The 15902-nt window shown below is 32.6% G+C and overlaps 1 protein-coding gene across 1 annotated transcript; it reads right to left on the bottom strand.

The window, feature by feature from the left end:
* Positions 1-792: 792 nt before the first annotated feature.
* LOC139517720 (transmembrane protein 254-like) lies at positions 793-10907 on the bottom strand. The gene is made up of 4 exons (XM_071309082.1): positions 10784-10907; positions 7603-7703; positions 7159-7218; positions 793-982 (listed from the first exon to the last, which is right to left on the bottom strand). Exons 1-4 carry the CDS (start codon positions 10892-10894, stop codon positions 874-876), a joined length of 381 nt encoding a protein of 126 aa, XP_071165183.1. The 5' UTR covers positions 10895-10907; the 3' UTR covers positions 793-873.
* Positions 10908-15902: the final 4995 nt, after the last annotated feature.

Genomic DNA, 15902 nt, shown 5'->3' with positions numbered 1-15902 from the left:
CTAGTGGTTCTCTATAAACTGACCTAATAACAAACTGATACATGTAAAACAAGCAAATGCTTCAAAGTTAATTGACAATGACTGAGGGGGCAGGGCCAAATAATCTCCATGGAAATGAGATGTACCAATGCTTATACATCTGCATACTAAATATGACTGACCTATAAAGCTACCACTTAACATGCATTCACTGGTATTTCTTAAAAAACACATCCTTCCAAAAATTCATTTCTTAATGTGTAAATTGAATCGCAGTATTTCAATTGATATTGACGTTGTAATTCATAGTTTGATGCAAAAAATTTAAATTGTGAAGGTAGGCCAATTTATTTTACTGTCATGTCATTTTTGGCTAACAAAAAACTATTCATTTCTATACTTGAAAGTTGAAAAACTCAACCTAAAAAAAAATATCTGTATTTTGAAATAATGTATAATTAAATTCATGTAGATAAAGAAGTAATTCAACACTTGACATATTGTCTATTGTTGTAGTCTCTGAACTGATTTCTTTATGTGTTGTTTTTTCTTGTGGTGTTGTTTTTTTTGTCTCATTTAATTATACCCCACATCTCTTTCAGTTCATTCTTCAGTAACAGAGAGTGAGCTGTGAGTCATATTGAAACATGATGATATACAAATAAAGCCTTTTATATAGTTAACTCAAGCAAAGCCATGCTTCTTTTTAGGAATGAAAATGATTTCTATGAAGTAATAATCCTGAGACAAATTCAGGCTTCACAAATAACTTTCAGGAATCAGCTTTGAAACAAATTAAAAATAGCAAAAAAAGATAAAAAAATAATTTTAATATATAAATTCTATCACATTGTATTTCTAAAATCCGACCCTGAGTGTCATCATAAGTGTATATTAACGAGTCTTTGGTCTGTATGCCTTCAGTTTCAAGAATGAAGAGAAGCCAAATATAAAAGTCTGTATGGTCCACTTTATAGTTGCACTTGTACTTAGTTTTCTTTCCCTAAAAACAATTAACATGATTATCATCACAAACTGCATTTAAAACCATTCTATGACTATGTACAAAATGATGTAAAAAGAAAGAGAAGAAAGAGTTTTCATTATATTTTCAATTAATGAAGATTTTAAAAATGTATAAAAGAACAAAATAAGGAGGTTTTTTTAACAGTGCCAGTTTTTTATAAAAATTTAGGCAAAATTGAGGAATTTAGTAATTTAAAAAAATATAATCCAGCTTCATTATAAAGCAGTTCAGAGGCATTACATAGGCCATAAATTAACCAATATGTATATAAACGATCAGTATATTTCATATCGGGCAAGAATGCAAACCCTGATCCAGAAAGTTATTTTGCTTAAGTCTTCAATATAAGGTTTCAGTACCTTTTGGTTACACAACAGTTTTGATTGTAAGTTGCTGTCATGTTTTCCTTTTTATATCAAGTGACAGATTGAGTTTGAGTTTCTTCAGACTGAGATTTTTTGCAAAAGTTGTGGCCCTTCAACATTGAAAATTTTTAGTAAATATGAGTTTTTCAATCTTTTTCTGTAATACCTGTATCAATGGATTAGATATTTTGTTATATCATAAGAAGTTACAAATCAAGTTCAGGTTTCAATTTTGTTGAGAAACTTTTTCAGACATAGCACTAAAACAATTGCTTTCAAATATCATATTTTAGATACATACTCATCAAAGGTGTCACATGCTGGAGACATTTATTTAATACACAGCTTTTTCAAGGGTTATCTTCCTTATCTGATTAAGACTGCATTTTGAACTAGAGGCTCTAAAGAGCCTGTGTCGCTCACCTTGGTCTATGTGCATATTAAACAAAGGAGTCACAAATGGATTCATGACAAAATTGTATTTTGGTGATGGTGATGTGTTTGAAGTTCTTACTTTACTGAACATTCTTGCTTCTTACAATTATATCTATAATGAACTTTGCCCATTAGTAACAGAGAAAAATATTTGGTAAAAATTTACATAAATTTACCAAATTAATGAAAATTGTTAAAAATTGACTATAAAGGGCAATAACTCCTTAAGGGGTCAATTGACCATTTAGGTCATGTGGACTTATTTGTAGATCTTACTTTGATGAACATTATCGCTGTTTACAGTTTATCGCTATCTATAATAGTATTCAAGATAATAACCAAAAACAGCAAAATTTCTTTAAAAATTACCAATTGGAGGGCAGCAACCCAACAACCGGTTGTCCAATTCATTTGAATATTTCAGGGCAGATATATATTGACTTGATTAACAATTTAACTCCTTGTCAGATTTCCTCTAAATGATTTGGTTTCAGAGTTATAAGCAAAAAACTACATTTTACCCCTGTTCTATTTTTAGCCGTGGTGGCCATCTTGGTTGGATGGCCAGGTCATGGGACACATTTTTCAAACAAGGTACCTCAAAGATAATTGTGGTCAAGTTTGAATTAATTTGGCCTAGTAGTTTCAGAGGAGAAGATTTTTGTAAAAGATAACTAAGATTTACGAAAAATGGTTAAAAATTGACTATAAAGGGCAATAACTCCTAAAGGGGTCAACTGACCATTTCGGTCATGTTGACTTATTTGTAAATCTAACTTTGCTGAACATTATTGCTGTTTACAGTTTATCTCTATCTATAATAATATTCAAGATAATAACCAAAAACGGCAAAATTTCCTCAAAATTACCAATTCAGGGGCAGAAACCCAACAACAGGTTGACCGATTCATCTGAAAATTTCAGGGCAGATAGATCTTGACCTGATAAACATTTTTACCCCACATCAGATTTCCTCTAAATGCTTTGGTTTTTGAGTTATAAGCCAAAAACTGCATTTTACCCCTATGTTCTATTTTTAGCCTTGGCGGCCATCTTGGTTGGTTGACCGGGTCACACCACACATTTTTTAAACTAGATACCCCAAAGATGATTGTGGCCAAGTTTGGATTAATTTGGCCCAGTAGTTTCAGAGGAGAAGATTTTTGTAAAAGATTACTTAGATTTATGAAAAATGGTTAAAAATTGACTATAAAGGGCAATAACTCCTAAAGGGGTCAACTGACCATTTCGGTCATGTTGACTTATTTGTAAATCTAACTTTGCCGAACATTATTGCTGTTTACAGTTTATCTCTATCTATAATAATATTCAAGATAATAACCAAAAACAGCAAAATTTCCTCAAAATGACCAATTAAGGGGCAGGAACCCAACAACGGGTTGACCGATTCATCTGAAAATTTTAGGGCAGATAGATCTTGACCTGATAAACATATTTACCCCATGTCAGATTTCCTCTAAATGCTTTGGTTTTTGAGTTATAAGCCAAAAACTGCATTTTACCCCTATGTTCTATTTTTAGCCGTGGCGGCCATCTTGGTTGGTTGACCGGGTCACGCCACACATTTTTTAAACTAGATACCCCAATGATGATTGTGGCCAAGTTTGGTTCAATTTGGCCCAGTAGTTTCAGAGGAGAAGATTTTTGTAAAAGTTAACGACGACGGACGACAGACGACGGACGACGACGACGACGGACGCCGGACGCAAAGTGATGGGAAAAGCTCACTTGGGTGAGCTAAAAAATGCAAAAATTCTTCTAGTAAATGTAACCAAATATCCTTGTAAGACATAAATTTAGACCAACAGCTAAAAGCTTTAAAGTGCTAACAAAAATAATCTAAAAATGTTGTTTTGGGGCATTTTTTAATTTGAAACAGAGGTTATATGGCATTGAAAATTAAAAGTTTTAGAGTGCCTTCTGATCAAATTTTAATGTATCTTTCAACACAGGGCATTTTCAATTTTATTTTTCAATGTAAACTAATTAAACTAGAGGCTCTAAAGAGCCTGTGTCGCCCACCTTGGTCTATGTGCATATTAAACAAAGGACACAAATGGATTCATGACAAAATTGTATTTTGGTGATGGTGATGTGTTTGAAGTTCTTACTTTACTGAACGATTTTGCTTCTTACAATTATATCTATAATGAACTTTGCCCATTAGTAACAGAGAACTATATTTGGTAAAAATTTACATATATTTACCAAATTAATGAAAATTGTTAAAAATTGACTATAAAGGGCAATAACTCCTTAAGGGGTCAATTGACCATTTAGGTCATGTTGACTTATTTGTAGATCTTACTTTGCTGAACATTATTGCTGTTTACAGTTTATCGCTATCTATAATAGTATTCAAGATAACCAAAAACGGCAAAATTTCTTTAAAAATTACCAATTGGAGGGCAGCAACCCAACAACCAGTTGTCCAATTCATCTGAAAAATTCAGGGCAGATAGATATTGACTTGATTAACAATTTAACTTCTTGTCAGATTTGCTCTAGATGCTTTGAATTCATAGTTATAAGCCAAAAACTGCATTTTACCCCTATGTTCTATTTTTAGCCGTGGCGGCCATCTTGGTTGAATGGCCAGGTCATCGGACACATTTTTCAAACTAGATACCCTAAAGATGATTGTGGCCTAGTAGTTTCAGTGGAGATTTTGTAAAAGATTACTTAGATTTATGAAAAATGGTTAAAGATTGACTATAAAGGGCAATAACTCCTAAAGGGGTCAACTGACCATTTTGGTCATGTTGACTTATTTGTAGATCTTACTTTGCTGAACATTATTGCTGTTTACAATTTATCTCTATCTATAATAATATTCAAGATAATAACCAAAAACAGCAAAATTTCCTCAAAATTACCAATTCAGGGGCAGCAACCCAACAACCGATTGACCGATTCATCTGAAAATTTCAGGGCAGATAGATCTTGACCTGATAAACATTTTTATCCCATGTCAGATTTCCTCAAAATGCTTTGGTTTTTGAGTTATAAGCCAAAAACTGCATTTTACCCCTATGTTCTATTTTTAGCGGTGGCGGCCATCTTGGTTGGTTGACCAGGTCACGCCACACATTTTTTAAACTAGATACCCCAAAGATGATTGTGGCCAAGTTTGGATTAATTTGGCCCAGTAGTTTCAGAGGAGAAGATTTTTGTAAAAGATTAATTTAATTTATGAAAAATGGTTAAAATTGACTATAAAGGGCAATAACTCCTAAACTGGTCAACTGACCATTTTGGTCATGTTGACTTATTTGTAGATCTTACTTTGCTGAACATTATTGCTGTTTACAGTTTATCTCTATCTATAATAATATTCAAGATAATAACCAAAAACAGCAAAATTTCCTCAAAATTACCAATTCAGGGGCAGCAACCCAACAACCGATTGACTGATTCATCTGAAAATTTCAGGGCAGATAGATCTTGACCTGATAAACATTTTTATCCCGTCAGATTTCCTCAAAATGCTTTGGTTTTTGAGTTATAAGCCAAAAACTGCATTTTACCCCTTTGTTCTATTTTTAGCCGTGGCGGCCATCTTGGTTGGTTGACCAGGTCACGCCACACATTTTTTAAACTAGATACCCCAAAGATGATTGTGGCCAAGTTTGGATTAATTTGGCCCAGTAGTTTCAGAGGAGAAGATTTTTGTAAAAGATTACTTTAATTAACGAAAAATGGTTAAAAATTGACTATAAAAGGCAATAACTCCTAAACGGGTCAACTGACCATTTTGGTCATGTTGACTTATTTGTAGATCTTACTTTGCTGAACATTATTGCTGTTTACAGTTTATCTCTATCTATAATAATATTCAAGATAATAACCAAAAACAGCAAAATTTCCTCAAAATTACCAATTCAGGGGCAGCAACCCAACAACCAATTGACTAATTCATCTGAAAATTTCAGGGCAGATAGATCTTGACCTGATAAACATTTTTATCCCATGTCAGATTTGCTCTAAATGCTTTGGTTTTTGAGTTATAAGCCAAAAACTGCATTTTACCCCTATGTTCTATTTTTAGCCCTGGCGGCCATCTTGGTTGGTTGACCGGGTCACGCCACACATTTTTTAAACTAGATACCCCAATGATGATTGTGGCCAAGTTTGGTTTGATTTGGCCCAGTAGTTTCAGAGGAGAAGATTTTTGTAAAAGTTAACGACGACGGACGACGGACGACGACGGACGACGGACGACGACGGACGACGGACGACGGACGACGGACGCCAAGTGATGAGAAAAGCTCACTTGGCCCTTCAGGCCAGGTGAGCTAAAAATGGTGAACCAACACCTGAAGTGGTTTTCGTGCGGTTGGGTAATAGCGGGTGGATAAGACTGCATTTGTTAAATGTTGAAATTAGTAATCAAAACTGGTTTCTCTATGCAAATATCGGTTCGTCAGTATGATATAATGATTCCACATATCTCCAGTAATCCAATATGGTATGAACAGGGTAAGTAAGTTTTATATGGGAACTAAAGTATCTAGTTTAATATTGTAATCTTATTTGAAAATACCATGACCATATACTCATTCAATAGTGAACAAACTATTCAACATCTAAGACAATTTAAAACTTCGGAAAAATCTTATTATTGTGCAAAGTTACATTCAGCAATTAAAATAGATAAAACCAATGATAAAAAAGAAATAATTTCTCGATCCCACTTTATATTTAATTATCCAATCTTATATTTAAATGTTAATACTGTTCAATTTATAAACGGAATATAAAGGTTGATACATATGATATATTTTCTTTTCAGTTTAATGGTCCAAGGACACAGTTATCGCCCTTTGGTTTTCGTTGTCTATGAATATAGTCCCTAGTGTGAACAGTGTATAACTTGCATTTTTTTTTTAAACACTTTCTAAATTTATTTCTTGATGCATGAAATATTAAGTAAAGGGATGAAATTACATGTTGAAAAAAATTTGGGTGCTGAATCTTTATGTTAAGTAGTGATTTGGTCCAGTTAAAAAAGGTAAAAAATTAGTACATCTGAAGCTGTCAAACTGACTTTTAGACCCCCTTAACACAGAATTGTCAATATTTTGAGTTAGAGCTGGTAGAAATTTCTATAATTTTGATAATTTGTCCAATTAGTAGTACACTGTAAAAATCTTTTTGAGATAGAGCAGGTGCAATTGTTTTTAATTTGAATTTATTGTCTAAAAGAAATGCACTACGAAATAACTGTGTCCCTGGACCTAATAACAAGGACTTTTTCAAAAATTCCAGGAAAATAAAGTTTTTACACTCTGAACAGATTTCTAGTGAACAAGTGATGAGAACAATTATTACCTTGCTAGATGTACAGTATATACTGATTCAGCTGCATGTATCAACACTGTTGCCACAAATCTGTAAAGAATAAGTATTGTCATATTGTGAAGGAATTATCATTAAATCATCAGTATGATGTAGTCAACAACATTATATTATATGAATTTCAAGCTGAAATTTTTTGAAATATATATATATGCATGTATGTGCTTTTTATGTGTAGGTTTGATTATTTGCTACTTTTTTAATTCAACTAAATAATATTCAAGACACTATATTTTAAGTTTCTTTTAACTGAAAAATGTATTGAAAAAATAAAATTCTTGGTGCAATGTATATGGAATTTTTATTTTGTATCGAATAACCTGGAACATTTAAATCTAATATATGATTTATTAGATAAAAAAAATATCTTACAGACCACAAAAAATAGGGAAATGATTAACAAAGAATGTGACTTACAATCCAAATATTCCATTTGGATATGTCTCTCCCAGGTATGCTCCAAATCTTCCAACAGGCCCTAAGAAACTTGGAATTGATTTTGGGCTGAATGTAGATGCCTAAAATGAAAAGTAAAATATTTAGTTAGCCAATATCCACAATGGTGTTGTGTTTCTGTTAGAAAGCATTTTTGTTATAATGCAGAAAAACTACAGTAGGCAAATAAGATATAAAATGTCCTGACAGGAAAAATATCAAACAATTAAAAACAAAAAACAAAAAATGAAAAACAAATATGAATTCACAAATAAACGACAACCACTCAATTACAGGATCCTGACTTGGGACAGGAACAAACAGAATGCGGCAGTATTAAACGTGTTTGAAGTGGCCAACCCTCGATCTAACCTGGGACAATAGTGTAACAGTTCAACATAAGACCAAACTAAAAATTATTTGAAACAAGCTTACCTTTGAGTCATTTTGTTGTTCAGGATTTATAAATACTATGCCATGTCAGGTCTGTGTTTTTGTTATTTTCTGCTTTGTATGGACTGGTACATAGATAAAGCTGTTAGTTTTCTCGTTTGAATTGTTTTACATTTGCCTTTTATAGCTGAGTATGTGGTATGGGCTATGCTCATTGTTGAAGGCCGTACATTCACCTATAGTTGTTAATTTCTGTGTCATTAGGTCTCTTGTGGAGAGCTGTCTCATTGGCAATCATACCACATCTTCCTTTTTATATAGTTGAGTTAAGTTTTTTCAACTGAATTTTATACATGTTTTAGTTTGATTTTAGGTTGTGTTGTTTTGAAATAAATTAGGCTGTTAATTTTCAATTAAATATAGTTTCCTATTTTTCATTACTGGGCCTTTTTATAGCTGACTATATGGTATGAGTTTTTCTCATTGTTGAAGGCTGTACAGTTGCCTTTAATTGCTTCCATCCTCTTTATTTAAACTTTCAAATTGGTGGATAGTTAATGCATCAGCAATCATACCACATATCCAATTTGAATGCAGCGCAGCGATCAAGCATAAAAATGAGCGAGTGAGAGATTTAATTTTAATTAGATTGACCACATATACTTATTACCTTTAACAAAGTATTTTCCAAAGAGTTCCTTACAAGTTGTAAAATCAGTAAAATCAGTAAGTCCAAATAACCAAAAAATGTATAGTTTAAAATTTACTTGATACAGAAATAAAACTAGATTAGCAAGGTTTCTTTTTTAACTTAGAAAGCCAATACATAGTGGGAACTTTGTGGTGTTTATCAACAGCTTTCAATTCTGATTCAGTCATTGTAGAACATGTTCAGGGATCCAGCTTGGCTTAGCAAAATGAAAATACAATTTAATGGAGGTAACATTCATCAAAAAAGAAGCTGAAATACTAAAAGAATGTCTGTAAAAGAGAGGCTAAATATCTGACAAACATGTATATGTCTTGGCACAAGTATTTTGAAATTGAAAACAAAACATTGATGGGTCTATATTCCAAATGAACTTTCTATTTCTGAGTTAATACTTGGAAGTGCAGTTTAAAAATTATATTCATAATCAAGAAACAGAGTTGGAAGTTATCTATTTATTGACAGTAAGAGTTAGAAAATATCACATAAATATATTAAGGTGAACCGCTTTAAAGATTTAGATTACACTTGTAAATGGTAATGTAAAAAATTTAATTTTGTTTAAGAAATTATAAAAGGAGATATTTTTTAGGGCTTCATTGAAGTTATAAGTTCCTTAGTAATCAGTTATAGGGTAGGTAATGACTTTGCTAAAGTTAAATGTTAATTTTGCAACAGAAAAGATGCGTTTTTTGACTGATTTTTATTATTCAAACTGATTTAACTTGAAAACAAGTTCATGGACCCCTCTATTTTAAAATGACATTTGGTTTGTAACTATGAAGATTAATTGTACCAATTTTCATGAAAAAGTCAACAATTCATTTTTTTTTAATTTGATAAATATACAGCAAAAAAGACGTTTTTTCTAAATTCAAATATGAGTTATTTCTAAGAAAAAATGCAATGATTTATAGGATTTTTATAAATATAAAACAGAAAATAAAATTCATCTAACAGAAAACAGCTTGTGTTTATCTTTGAACAAAAAAAGTTATATATGTATTTCAGTCGAAAGGAAAAATATGTCCACACTCCACACTTTCGGAGCAAATATCTGAAATTTCAACCTCATTTTACTAGAAAAATTGCACATGAAGGTAAAATTTTTATTACACAATATTTGATTTTATCAGGTAAAAAATAGCCTATATCAAAATTTTCATCAAAATTTCATCATGCAATCAAAACTGTATCGTATGCCCTTTAGATCTCTTATTGAAGTCATTGATGAAAAAAATAAAATAGCTTTGCAAGATCTCATATTCACAATTATAACAATTTTTGGTATACCTGAAGAATAGGAAATTTTCAATCTTGTTGAGTTTTATACAATATTGCCATTGGAAATCAATGACCGCAGATTTTAGTCCGATGGCTGTTTAGCCAGACAACTTGGGCCTTGAAAACAGCTGTTGGACGTCAGAGTAATCTCAGACTTCACGGACACCTAAACTATTGACATCATACAATAACCTTTTTACTTTATTTTTGCTGCTTTAGACATTTTTTTCTGGTAGTGTCAACTTTTTACAAGATTAAAGAAAATCTGTGTAGTAAATCTTTCTAGTATTAAAGAGGGGGGATAGGAGGGGTCCTGATCCCGAAATCCCGGACTTAAAAAAACGAATTCCCAAGGTCCCGAATTTAAATAAAGTAAATCCCGACGTCCCGAAATCCAAAAAAAAGGATTCCCGGATCCCGAAAGGATCAATCCCGAAATCCCGACCTTAAAAACACCCGATCCCGGAGTCCCGATAAAGGTCCTATCCCCCCTCATTAAATGGGGCAGACAAAAAACAAAAATTTAAATGCATAGCAAAGCATGCAAGTCTTAGACAGGTTCACGAACAATTTTTTTTATGTGTGTGATATGCAGTGACACATATGATTTTATGTTTTCCACCTTTAAAATTAGAATATTTTTTGTAAGGCAGGATCAGGACTTTTAAGTTAAATCCATGGGTGTGCACATTTTAATTTTTTTCACCTTTGAAAATGCATAATAGTTGTTCCCTAAAGTATTTGTAAATAATTTTACGTATCTTAATATTAAATTACCGATAAAAGGTATAGGCCAAATCCAATTGTGCAAACCCAAACAGGCTTTGGGAATCTGAAGTAGTTGTCACTCATTTTCTGTTTTTGGATCGTCTGACATTTTATTATCATGTGACCATTGCAATCAGTTATTCACTAATAACCACAAAGATAAAAAGAGACTGTACACAACTGCGTACACAAATCAGTTGAAGATAGGTATATAAATTACCGTGAGATGAACGAATATATCCACATAATAATAGTATATAAAATTCATGTATTAAATGGGCACTAGCTGTCAAATTCATGTTCAAAGATTTTGATCAAAATTCTCATAATCAAATAAGGGGTGATTATGGCAAGCCGTTCTCGTCAAAACTATGTTTAAACCCTTTTTTCGAAAAAAAATACACACTGAGATTTAAAAACCTAAAATAACACACTGAGAAACATCTTCGCTAGCCAAGGGTTACGATCCACTCCCGCTCTCTTCAAGAGAGCGGGAGTGGATCGTAACCCTTGGCTAGCGAAGATGACTGAGAAATCGAAATTACACACTGAGATTTAAAAAAAAAACAAAAAAACACTGAGAATTCAAAATTACACACTGAGATTTTAAAAAGACACACTGAGATGAAATGAATTGAAAAACACACACTGGGAATTGTTAATTTCACACTGAGATTTCAAAAATGCACACTGATATCAGAGACATATATATGTGTATATATGTCTCTGCTGAGATTAATATGCAAAATTCTAATGAATATTCATAAGATGAATAATTCAACAGATTAATATCTTGATCTCAAGAACTCTTGTCATTATTATGAAATGCGATTCCTTCAACCAACATTCGTAATAAATTTCAAGACTTAACATCGCTCATATTCATAAGTTTGTTGCCTATAATTCAGATCATTACTACCAGTAATTAAACATGGGTCCCTTTTCAAAAGTCTTCCAACTGTTTCCCTGATTTCGCTAGTTAATCTTTTATATTTTTGTTACGTTTATATGCTATAATAGACACTTGAGTAAAAATTTCACTTTCACTGCATTCTTTTGCATTTTGTTTCAATGTTTTCTTATAATTTTAATAAAGTTTTCACCATTTGGTTATATTTTGTAATAAGAGTAAGTGGGTATTTTTCTTGTTCTTGTATTTCTAAAGTTTTTTTTATGGCAGTGGCTATTTGACCGGCACCGGCAAAATAGCAAATTTGATATTTGACCGGCACCGGCTAAATAGCAAATTTTCTATTTAGCCGGCACTAAATAAAACTGTTCATTGATGTGATTAGTAGAGAATAAAAAAAGCTTAATAATAATTTAATATCATTTTATCACAATATCAAGCATTAAACATGTTAAAAATACAGTACAATAAAAAATAAAAGATTTTCATAAATAAATAATTTATATAACTTTATAATATTAATTAAAAGCATGAACACACATTTGTAAATAAATTATTAAATATATTTTTTTCTAAAATATTTATAACAAAATGTTGATTTTCAAATCTAAATCTGTGTAAAATCTACGGTTAAAATATTCTGCCAGTGATAAAAATAGTGTTATGCAAACTACATCATAAAACTGATATGACAGACAATATTTATAGTTGTTTGCTATGAATTTCAAATGGACACATGATTTAACATTTGCAATTGTTACAAAACCAATTCTTTGCCTTTGGAAGTTGTTTAGTCTAGCATAAGATAAATGTTGCCACTCACAACAGGAACTACACATTACACTGGCTTCCTTTGAATCTACATCTTGTGTGCATATGTTACCGTATGTAGATAGGGTAAGTCATATGGTACGGGGTCTTGAGGCCCCCAAGGCCCCTGGAAGCTCTGGTGTTAATAGGTTCAATACCACAAAATGAAGGTTGGGATTAATTTTGGGGATGATGGTCCCAACCGTTTAAGGAATAAGGGGCCAAAAACAAGCATTTTTCTAGTTTGAGGATAATAACTTGTGTACAAGTATTTCAATTGCTCTGAAATTGTATCGCAATGTTTAAAACCACAAGTAGAAGGTTTGGATTCATTTTCAAGGTTATGGGCCAAAGTTTAGGAATTAAGGGCCAAAACAAGCATTTTCTAGTTTCCAGACAATAACTTGTGTGTAATTGTTTGGATCTCTCTGAAATTGTACCACAACGTACCATATATAACAAAGGGAAGGCTGGGATTAAGTTTTGGGTTAATTGCCCGAAATATGTAGGATTTAGGGGTCTAAAAAGGGCAAAAAAGAAGCATGTTTCTAGTTTCCAAACAATCATCACGATAACTTGTGTTTAAGTGTATGGATCTCTCTGAAATTGTACTACAAGGTTCAATACTACAAAAGAAAGCATGGGATTTAGTTTAAGGGTTATTGCTCCAATGGGGGTTTCAAAAAGTGGGGAGGGAGAGGGGGATTTTTTTGTTAACCATTTTTTTAAGGGATTCCTTTTTTTTTCAAAATTTTTCAAATTTCAAATTTTGAAAAGTTTTAAGAAGAAATATTCAATTGCACAGTATTGTGCAATAGATTTGTAAGATCTTTGACCACATTAATTTTGTGACAAAATCCCATATTATGTAAAAAAAAAAAATGATCACAATCCAAATTCAGACAGTATCAAGCTTGAATATTGTGACCAAATTTGCCCCAACTGTTCAGGGTTCGACCACTTGGGTCGTATATAGCTTCGCCCTGCAGAGCACCTGGTTCACCTTTTCATTCTCAAATATAATTCTAAAAATCAAGGAACATTTCCTTCTTATACTGAAAAAATGTGTCTGATGAAATTTTTATTTTTTCACGGTTTTTGTTTAAAAGACCAAGCCAGATAATCGCTTGATTATAATTGTATTTCTCAAGTCTTCTCGTGGTACTGAAAGACCATTCTGCGATTGCATTGGCAACACAATCACAATGCTGGTTCCGTAAATGAAAAGAGTATACTAGTTTCCGGAATGTAGTATAGCTACAAAGTGACTATTATCATATTTGTATTTTAATTTTTAATTTATCTTATTACTTCACTTCTATTCATAATAGATTGACCATATTTTTATTTTTGTCAAATTTTCGATATGTACACAGTTTTTTTGTTTTTTTTAGATAAGAAGTTTAAGTGTTTATTTGATCAACAGTAACAACAGATTTTAAATAGAAAATTTTGATATTTAATTATTATTCTTAAATTTTAATTCCAGTTAGATATAATTTAATCAGAGCCGGCTAAATAGCAAATTTGCTATTTTGCCGGTGCCGGTCAAATAGCCACTGCCTATTATTTGTTTATTAATAATTTGGAACCAAATCGAAGGACTAACGAGTTCTGTCCCCTTGTTGTTTTAAGCTTGTAATAGATTCAGATTAAGTATGCTAATTAGATATGTGCGCATAGAAAGTGCGCACAAATCTCAGTGTGTAATTTTAAATTCTCAGTGTGTAATTTCAAATTCTCAGTGTGTGTTTTCAGTTTATTTATTCTCAGTGTGTCTTTTTGAAATCTCAGTGTGTAATTTTCAATTCTCAGTGTGTAATTTTCAGTTCTCAGTGTGCGTTTTTCATTTTTGTAATCTCAGTGCGTCTTTATGAAATCTCAGTGTGTAATTTTTAATTCTCAGTGTGTAATTTTCAATTTTCAGTGTGTAATTTTCAATTCTCAGTGTGCGTTTTGAAGTTTTTAAATCTCAGTGTGCTTTGTTGTAATTCTCAGTGTGTAAACTTTTCGAAAAATGGTTTAAACATAGTTTTGACGAGAACGGCTTGCCATAGGTGATCTCAGGTGCCCCGGAAGGGTGAAGAGATCCTGCTCCACATGTGGCACCCGTCGTGTTCCTCAAGTTATAACAACTCCGGTAAATAGTATAATTCGGCATAAATAATGATATTCATCACCAACACATTCATTACATATGCATTTTAAGATTACATGTTTTCCAGATTCTTTTATCCTCTAGAGAGCCTCTAGAGGACGTTGTAAATAATTTCAAAAACCAAACTGGATATGATGTACCAATTTTTAGCACATCATAGCATGCTTGAAGTATACCTTCTTTTCCGCAAGTTAATTGTTCTCTGTTTGGTATTAAATCAATAATTAAGATCCACTGATTTTAGTTTATACATATTTATTTATAGTGGATTGGGAAACAAGTTTTGCAACTTATATTAATCCCTTTCCACTTTGCGGGTGCGAGTGCTGCCTTGTAGCGGCATTAGCCTAACTCTTTTTCGAAATCTACAAGGGTGTCTTTAACGTGCAAGAGATATGGCTCTCTCTTAACACGGGCCAGCCATTTATCGTCCCCTTCCGACGGACTATCATCGTTTCCTCAAGACCATACTCGCAGATGGTGTCAAGGGAGAGCCGAAAATTGAGTTCCTGAAATTTTCATCCCAAACGGGAATCGAACCAGGAACCTTTGTGTTAGTAGTCCGATGCACTAACCTGATTTTGTTACTAGTTATCAAAGGTATGCCGTGCATGCCGGGTGACATTGATGCTCCGCAATTGACAATGATCAAATACGGCTGCGTAATGAGTTAACTGTTTGACCGTTACTATCTCCTTTTGGAAGGCAACCACCATGCATCTAGGATTCCCCCTTCCCCTCTGTGTAACCGATAAGGATAGCACTGTCAGCCGTAGCCAGGAATTTCCGAGGGGGGTTATTTGGACTCATGAACTCGACTTTAACAGTCAAAATTCGAACAGAACGTTGACTTTAACAGTTCAGCCCTATGTGGACCGAATAAGTATTTACAGTAACTGTTTCCTAAGTTTAACACTCAACCCGAATCTACCGTCTCAATGATTTCGATGACGCAAAAATACAAGGTTACTTCTACGAAAACGAACTCCAAAAGATTAATTATCAAGAAGTGTTGAATTGATAATTTTTCAAGACTGTAAAGAATATGAGAATATAAAGGTTAACCGTGGTATTCAAGCTTGATTAATTAAAGTCAAGCTCTAGATCAATCCTTGGACCATTCTCGGAAACTGAATCACTAACGGTTCTACGTGTTGATCTCTCAGTAGTATGATATAAAATTAAAGAATTATTTCTAGACTGTTTTGGCTTTGTTCCATGTTTGCCAATTATTTTATTCAGAGTATTAA

The sequence above is a fragment of the Mytilus edulis genome, chromosome 3 (genome assembly GCF_963676685.1).
Source record: "Mytilus edulis chromosome 3, xbMytEdul2.2, whole genome shotgun sequence".
In the NCBI taxonomy this organism is placed as follows: domain Eukaryota; kingdom Metazoa; phylum Mollusca; class Bivalvia; order Mytilida; family Mytilidae; genus Mytilus; species Mytilus edulis.
Note: the sequence above shows the minus strand (reverse complement) of the source record. Positions and strands in the feature narration are given on the sequence as shown.